General features: G+C 35.0%; 2 protein-coding genes across 6 annotated transcripts in view; both read left to right on the top strand.

Annotated features, from left to right (window-relative positions):
• The window catches only part of CCDC18 (coiled-coil domain containing 18), a 27,183-nt gene extending 22,176 nt beyond the window's left edge, over positions 1-5,007 (top strand). For 4 of the 5 annotated variants that reach the window (XM_042820089.1, XM_042820086.1, XM_042820087.1 and 1 more), the window contains 3 exons: positions 1,028-1,159; positions 3,026-3,223; positions 4,789-5,007. In XM_042820089.1, the coding sequence (XP_042676023.1) occupies positions 1,028-1,159; positions 3,026-3,223; positions 4,789-4,803 (345 nt within the window). In that variant the 3' untranslated portion in view covers positions 4,804-5,007. The remainder of the gene's footprint in view (positions 1-1,027; positions 1,160-3,025; positions 3,224-4,788) is intronic. The other variant, XM_042820088.1, reaches the window with a different exon arrangement.
• LOC122161022 (retinol dehydrogenase 8-like) overlaps positions 5,000-7,776 on the top strand; it is a 9,935-nt gene continuing 7,158 nt past the window's right edge. Inside the window, exon 1 of the mRNA XM_042820093.1 lies at positions 5,000-7,501. Within this exon, the coding sequence (XP_042676027.1) occupies positions 7,405-7,501 (97 nt within the window). The 5' untranslated portion in view covers positions 5,000-7,404. The remainder of the gene's footprint in view (positions 7,502-7,776) is intronic.

Below are 7,776 nucleotides of genomic sequence, written 5' to 3'. Positions count from 1 at the left end.
TTTTTTTTTTTTTTTTTGAAAGGATGCATTTACTTTAGTGCTTGAAGTTTATAACACGTATTGCAGCTCTGTTTGACATGGTTGACATGAAAATGTCTGAGTTTTGTTGTCTCTTGCCATTTCACACCAAGTAGCACCTCTTCTGGAAGAAGAAAATTTCAAAATCTCTTCTGTGTAATTGGGTAATGGCAGGCAAAGAAAAAACCCAGATTTAAAAATGCAGTTGTTGCATTTTTTATTTTTTAGTAGAGTTAACCAAACCGTTAACCAGAAGATGATATTTCCTTTTATGTATGGAGCAGAAATGGGTAATAGCTGGTGTATTTCCATAACTAAGTATCTGCAGAGAACCTACACTTAATCAGAACTCACAAAACAGGTATCTTGTCTGTCTTGTTTTGAGTACACAGGTCATACCCAGTTGCTGTTTGTCTTCACTGAAGATGGCTACTTCTCTTTTATTACCAATTATTTAAAATAAAAAAAAAAGTGCAGTCAGACAGCACTCTAGGTTAGGAAGGAGCATTCATTTGCACAAATGTAGTTTTATCTTTACCAGTTTTGATTATCGAGAAACGCAGTGCTGCAGCTATGCAGTCCTGTGTAAGCTTTAGAAGTGTTCTCATGAAAGGCAGTTGTGGGTGGTTGTTTTTGTTTGTCTAAAATATACAAGAAAATAACTTAATTGCCATCTATTTCCTGTTTGGGTTACTTCTGGGAAATACTTTAGATTATGTAGTTTCCTGCTTGAATGTGTAACTAAATTAATGACCAGCAAAATCCCCCCTATTTAAAGGACTCTACCACTGTTACTCAATAACCTTGTATTTGACTTAAGGCCCTGTTCCACTGCTGATTCCCTATGAACAAATAGAAGAAATGGTTAACCTTGTTGTGCTTCTTTGCATTAAACAGAGAGAATCTGATTCACTTATCGCCTATAATTTTTCAAGAGTAAATAATGTGTTGCATTTACAGTGTTTTTCAGATACAGGCATGATTCATACTATGTCTTTCTGTCCTTCAGGAATCTCGTGCGAACCGTCTGGCAGAAGAACTGGGTGCTGCCAAAGCTCGTGAAGCTCAACTACAACTGCAAATGCAATCTGAGATAAACAGGCTTTTTGCAGAAATAACTTCATTACAAGACACCTGTCAGGTAAATGTATACATCAGAACTGAAACAGCTCCTGCCATTTCGATTATTTTATTTGTCTATTTCTTTTCCTAGAGTGAGACATCTGAGAAGTCATATGTGAAGTCACTGAAGGCAGTTGATGTCTGTGGAGCGGGGGGGAGGCTTACTGTGTTCTGGCTGGATAGGAAGGATCTTTAACTGCAGATAACAGCAGTGTCAGCTTTTCCACATTAACTTCTGTTACGGAGATGATATAGGATAGTCAAGGTCTGGATACGAAACGGACAGTGCCTGCTGCTGTCCTTCAGACACGTCACTAACATTTCCACCTTCTAACACTCTGAGGCTGATTCTTAAGGTGCCTATAAAAGCTACTGGTCAGACACATCCTTTCCAGACAAAAAAGTATTTTTTGTCATTAAAGGACTAAGCTCTAAGATAATGAATCCAGTATATCACCAGATTCTTCCTTCTCTCACAGTGAGGATGATGCACTTAAGCTTATTTTCCTGTGATATATTCTGTCTTTCTCATTGGAGATGTACTCCTGGATAAAACTCTGAGCTGGATGAAGGTTGCATAAATAAAATGTCAGAAGAAAAAAATAAAATCCAAAGGAATAAGCTGGATGCACAAAATGCTAATGAGATTCTTTGTAATAGGAAATTCTGGGGGTATGGGAACAAACCATTTTACTTGGGTTCTTTGGACAAGGTAGAAGTTGTAGTTCTTGTAGATCTCAATAGTTCACCTGATTGAGGGGTTTACTATATCAGTATAAGGCTTATTGATCACCTTTTGACATCAAGCTTTGTAAAAGCAGTTTTGCATAGGGCATTAGTTTCTAAAATTCTGTCCACTGGAGTGCAAAAACCCTCATACTTTTGAAAATATTAACATGCTTATTTCTAATTAAAAGGAACCTTGGAGATGTCTATGTTACAAGAATCCTTTTCCGTATTCTGCATTAAAGTAGGGAATTGTTTCATTCTTAGATTCAGAATAACTTCTAGCATTCAGAAAATTCTTTCTATTTTGCAAAGGAAAAATGAGGCCCAAGAAAGATGTGAAGCTTTGTGAATATACCTACACTAGCTGTATTCCTTTAGACTTCCGATGAAGGAAATTAAATTTCAAGTTTGTTTTCATTTTAGTTAAGTGGATAGAAAACTAAATTTTAGAACCATTGTGCATAAAAATATGACAAAGGTTCTAGCTCCATCCTCAATGTTACAGGGTTGCTTCCGTGTTTGAAAATGTTCTATGAATAAACATAACATAAGAAAATGTTCTCCATTAGTAAAACAGTTTTATTGCAGACTGACTGACTGATCTTCCACAAAAACTTTGTGCTACTTCTAAGACTTCAGTTACCTGATGGATCTGGGGAAAGCAATGTGGGTGGATGTGTTTTGCTGGGGCCAGGTGGTATGGGTGGGTTGTCATTGGTTTTTTTTCCCCTTAATGCACTACTTTTCTGATACAGGGGATATATCAGTGCAGGTTAGAAAGTCTGTTACCTTGATTTCTCTCTCTGTTCATTCTTGTCCTTCTGAGATTCATAAAATAGCAAAATTACAGATTTCTTCAGTTAAAGTTTTATTTTTTGCTTTAATCTGTGGTGAAGATGTTGTTAACTTCAACTTCCCAGAGTGCTTTATTTTACTTTCCTCGTTTAAAAGATTTAAAAAAAAAAAAAGAGACAGTTTACAATGGCAGAACACCGTTACGGCAAATTAATCTTCTGTGGCCAAGTTTCTTACTGAAATGAGAAATAAAAATTTTATTAGTAATACCAAGAGAAGTACAAAAAAATTAAGTGTATGTTTTCCTAAATCAATATTTAATTTTTACAATGATTTTCTCATATTTCTTACACTTGAGAAGCTTGCTCACGAGAAAGACCAAGCAAAAAGACTGATATCAACAGAACACCAGAACTTTGATTCTTACCATCTGAGTGAACAGTTGCAGCAGGTGAAGGTAGAGTTGGAAGAGGCTCAAGATAATGTCACTAATCTGCAGTTACAGCTTCAGGTGAGAGATGAAATGGTTCATGCTGCAAGTGAAACATTGCTTGTTAAGGTAAGCTGACTTATCCACCTGTTACACATAAAACATCTCAGGCAAATTCTCTTTTGCCAAGAGAATTGAACAAAGTGATTGTAATCATCCAGTTCCATTTTTATATTTATTGTTTAGTTTAAGTAATGATGGAGGAAAGTGGAATAACTGCAATGCATGTAAACTTAAGTCCTTAAGGTCTAAAGTGTTCATCTTAGCCAACCTCATAGATATGATAGAGGGTTTCTGTTCTTATGTGAAAGACATTGAAGGACTACAGGATGATTCTGTTGTCATCTAAGACTTGAGTGTGTCATTTCGGTCCCAAGCAGTGTATGTGCATTGATGTGTTTTATAGCTTACTGTTTAAAAAAAAAAACTATTTTTTTTGCAAAAAAAAAAAAAAAAAAAAAAAAGTCTGCACATTTGTGTTTCTAAAATGCAGGAAGCAGTGGGAAAGATGAGATACATCTCATACATAGTACAAAAATGACTAGAAGTTAGTATAATAGTCCTTTATTCATTAGCTATAAGCTTATTATGTGCTACTTGAAGATGTGTACGCTGTTTACAGTATTCCCTTTAAAGAATAAGCATCTAGCTAATATTTAATAGATGCAAGGTAATGGCTTTTGTATGCATGATAAACAGGAGCCATATTCTAATGTGATGATACCAAATATTGGGGTGATCAATACAGTACATGGTATTGACTACTGTAAATGCTGCTGCTATGCATTATATACCAGAAGAATTGTTTTGTTGATCACCCTCCTTTTATTTTACTTTTTTTTAATAAATCAAATGCCAAATAATTGTTTGGAATGCAAAGCTGTTTTAAAGGTGGAAAAAAGCCAAACCCTTACAAGTTAAAAACAAAAAACCCCTACCCTGTAATAGACCATATTTCCTGGAATCATAGAATATCCCCAGTTGGAAGGGGACCCTAAGGTTCATCAAATCCAACTCCTAATTTATTTATTGTATTTATTTCTGTTTACTTCATAAAATCCAGAATGCTCATGAACTGGGTAGAATTTTATTAACGTATCGTTACAAACTGTAGGCTTTTTTCCTTTCACATGACAGAAATACTTCAATGCTGTTGATACAGGTTTTGCAAACACTTCCTCTGTTTCCAGAAACTTGAATTGTTAATATCTTAACAGTCTGGTTCACAGTGAAACCTTAAGCCTTATGTAGAGGATTTATTTCAAGAGACAGTAGTCCTTGTACAAATTTTGTACAATTATTTTTTGTTAATATTTCTTTTCAAAGTATGCTGTGTAATAATTTCCTACTTATCTCCCGGAACTTAATACATTTTGAAAGATTTGTAAGCAGAGTTTATTTTGAAAGGAAGTCGCTTCTGTTGACAGAGCAGTAAACAAGTGCATTAGTAATTTCAGTCCAGGAGGCAGAATTTCAGAAAGAAGCCATGGACTTGAGACCTGCAGGTAGTTGGCTTAATTTGTTAAAAGTAATCTTCAAAATGAAAAGTAATATCTTAATGCAAAAAGATTTAGATATGGTAAACTAAACTCAAATATTTTAAAGAGGCTCTGATCACAGTTGTTTTGTTCTAGGTTAGAGAATTATGAAGGAAGAAACTGTTGACAACACTAACTCTGGAATGCTGTTGCTGGCAACATTATAAGAAGAAATTTTAATCTAACATTTATAAGCAATGAATGTATTTGTGCTGGTGCAAAAGCCAGACTTAATTTTCCAACCGTTTTTGTGATTATTGTCTTAGTGTATTCACTTATTTTATTTTTCAGAAATAAAATTTATTTTTTAAAATATGTTGAATTGCAAGACCTAATTTCAGCTCTGTTTCTTTTCCCAATGGTTTTAAATGGCATTATTGTGTTGCACATTTAATTAAGATTAATTAATTAAGAGCACAGTGGTATTACCTTTTTAACAGATTTTCTTAAGGAATAAATTTGTGTTTGTTACTCTCTGCAACTTTGTACGCTTAGAACAGTTATTAAAATGGACCTCTTTGTAAGATGCTTTAGAGCATTGATTTGATCACAAATAGACTGTAGGAAATTATGCTTGCTTTATTCCAGCAGTGTCTTTCAAATGTAAAGATGCATGAGAAACAGAGAATTTTAATGCTTTTTTTTCCAAACTAAAAATCATAGTAAAAATATTGATTCAACTATACATTCCAAAACTTTATTTGCAGGTTTTCCAAAAATGCTGTACTGTATAGCTAGTATAAATGGCTGGTGACTCTCTAACACTGGTTAATGGCATAAGCATCAGAAAGTGTAAACATGGTTATGTGGCCTAAATTCAAGTCAGATTGGTAGAAATGTGATTTATGCACATTAAGGTAGGTTTATAATTTGGAAAATCCAGCTAGTAAAGCTATTTTGAACTAGTGAGGTACAAAAATTAATGTATTGCAGTTTAGGTCTTAGGCTTAAGTTATATGTTGATTGTATTAAGAGTGCATCTCAGCCAGGAAAAAAAAAAAAAAAAGGCTAGCTCTGTTGTTTCAGGAGCTCTGCAGGTAGAATCATGCTAAACTCCTTGGTAGCAGGTAGGTCACTTTAACTAGATGTGCAAACATGCTCCACAAGTCCAACTACTCAGTTTCCAGTGATTATACAAAATCAGGTGCACATTTCACAGCTGTTGATAAGTTGCACTCATATGAAATATCTATTCTGTGGTTTCAGATTATTTTTTTCAGTATAAAAATCAGGATGTTGTGTAGTTTTGTTGTGGAAATGACTGTATTGTGTGTTTTAAATCAAGCTCTTTACTCCTCTAAATAATAGTAAATGAAGACCAGTAGAATTAATTAGACTATTGTAATAATTGAAAAATATTTTTTCCTCTTGTTCAGCAGATCAGTTTGTCTAGAAATTTGTGCATCAAAATTCCGACTGATGTTATAAAACAGAGAAACATGGAATCCTGGTTTAAGGGGCTTAAAAGGAGAAAATAACCTTTCTGTAATGACAGTTGTCACCACGCTAGTGGAATTCCACTAATGTGGTGTTGCATAAAGCCTCACTTGCCCCTCCCACATGCACTAAATATAAATGTGCATGAGCAGCAAAAGCAATTTTCCAAATAGCTGGATCAGCCAAACAGTGTTTGTACATAATTATGTATGTGAATGCTAAAAGCTGTGGTCACACAGTGTGAGAAGCCTGATGAATACAAAGAATCATAATTATATTTTATTACGAAGTTTTGGTGCTGTGTTCTCTTGTTGTTGGTCTGAAAAATTAATAATTTAACTTGTTGTACTGTCTACATTAATTTCCTCATTTGGAAACTAATGTAATTTAGGTGAATGTTTCTGTGGAGTCCTACTCTTCTTGAGGTACTAACTAGTTTACATCTGCTTGAAGCCTGGAAAGCTCCTCCTTGTCAACTGTGTTGCACTGACATGGAGTTACTGTTTCTTGGAAAACTTTATTCTTGAATCTGTGAATCGAAATAGTTCAAAGATGTCAGTGATTGCAAGGATGTAGTAAAGCTGACGTGCTCAGAGCCTTCCTGGCTGATTGTCCCTGCTGGTGTACTTGCTCACTTTCTCTTGTCTTGTATGGGAGCAGTGCCAGAAAGCAATGTTTGAGGAATGTGTCTAAACAACTTGTCTCCTGAATCCGCATCACATTTTTCAATTTACTTTTTTTTCTTAAAAAGCTTGTTAGGACTTTAAGTTACAAACATTCCCATTGGAAGAAGGCGTTGTGGGAATAAAATGATGTGTTGCTCTATTTCAAAAGAACTGTAAGTGCTTTAAAGCATAGAAAATCTGAACACCGTTAGCAGAAGGATCATGTTTTGAGCGTTTGATATGTGTGGCAGACTCAATGCCAGAAGCTGGTTGTGATTGTGGCAAGGCTTTTCCTTCCAGTGGTGTACAAAATGGTTATTCTACTACTAAAAAAACAACTTTTGTAGTTTACATGTCTTACGAGACTCGTTTTGTATTAAATATAGTCCATATTGACAGTGCAGATTATAAGCTCGTGAAGGAGCATGTGTTTCTGTTTTTGTCTGGTTGGAGATTATCCCTTAATCACGCAGGGTCTAGGTGTGCATTTTTGGATTTGCCGACTCAGGAAAGCTCGAGATAGCATTAAAGGCCAGCGACACATTCTGCAGCTGCACTTAGGTTGCTGCTCCTCTGAGCAAGAACTCTTGCTTGACCTATAGTTGAAAAAATGGCAAGAAGAAATGTCCTTATTACAGGTTGTTCCTCAGGAATTGGATTGGCCTTAGCTGTAAAAATGGCAAAAGATGAACAGGAAAGATTTAAAGGTAACAACATTTCTGTTATTTATGTTTATTAAAAAATACATATATCTTTCAATGCAGTAGTTTTGTTTTTTGTTCCCTGTTACTTAACACATTATAGTATTCAATCTGACTCTTTTCTTGTCAGTTTCCCGTTTTTATCATCAAGGAAATACAGTGCAGTTAAAATATGCCACTTCTTGTAAGCAAACAACTTGAAAAAAGCTCGAACACCTGCATCAACTGAACAGATCTCTGTCTCTCTGTCTCTCTGTCTCTCTGTCTCTCTGTCTCTCTGT

Source organism: Centrocercus urophasianus, unplaced genomic scaffold (assembly GCF_019232065.1).
Source record: "Centrocercus urophasianus isolate 14NV4802_14NV808 unplaced genomic scaffold, USGS_Curo_1.0 seq_18, whole genome shotgun sequence".
Taxonomy (NCBI): domain Eukaryota; kingdom Metazoa; phylum Chordata; class Aves; order Galliformes; family Phasianidae; genus Centrocercus; species Centrocercus urophasianus.
This window is presented reverse-complemented; position numbering and strand designations above follow the sequence as displayed.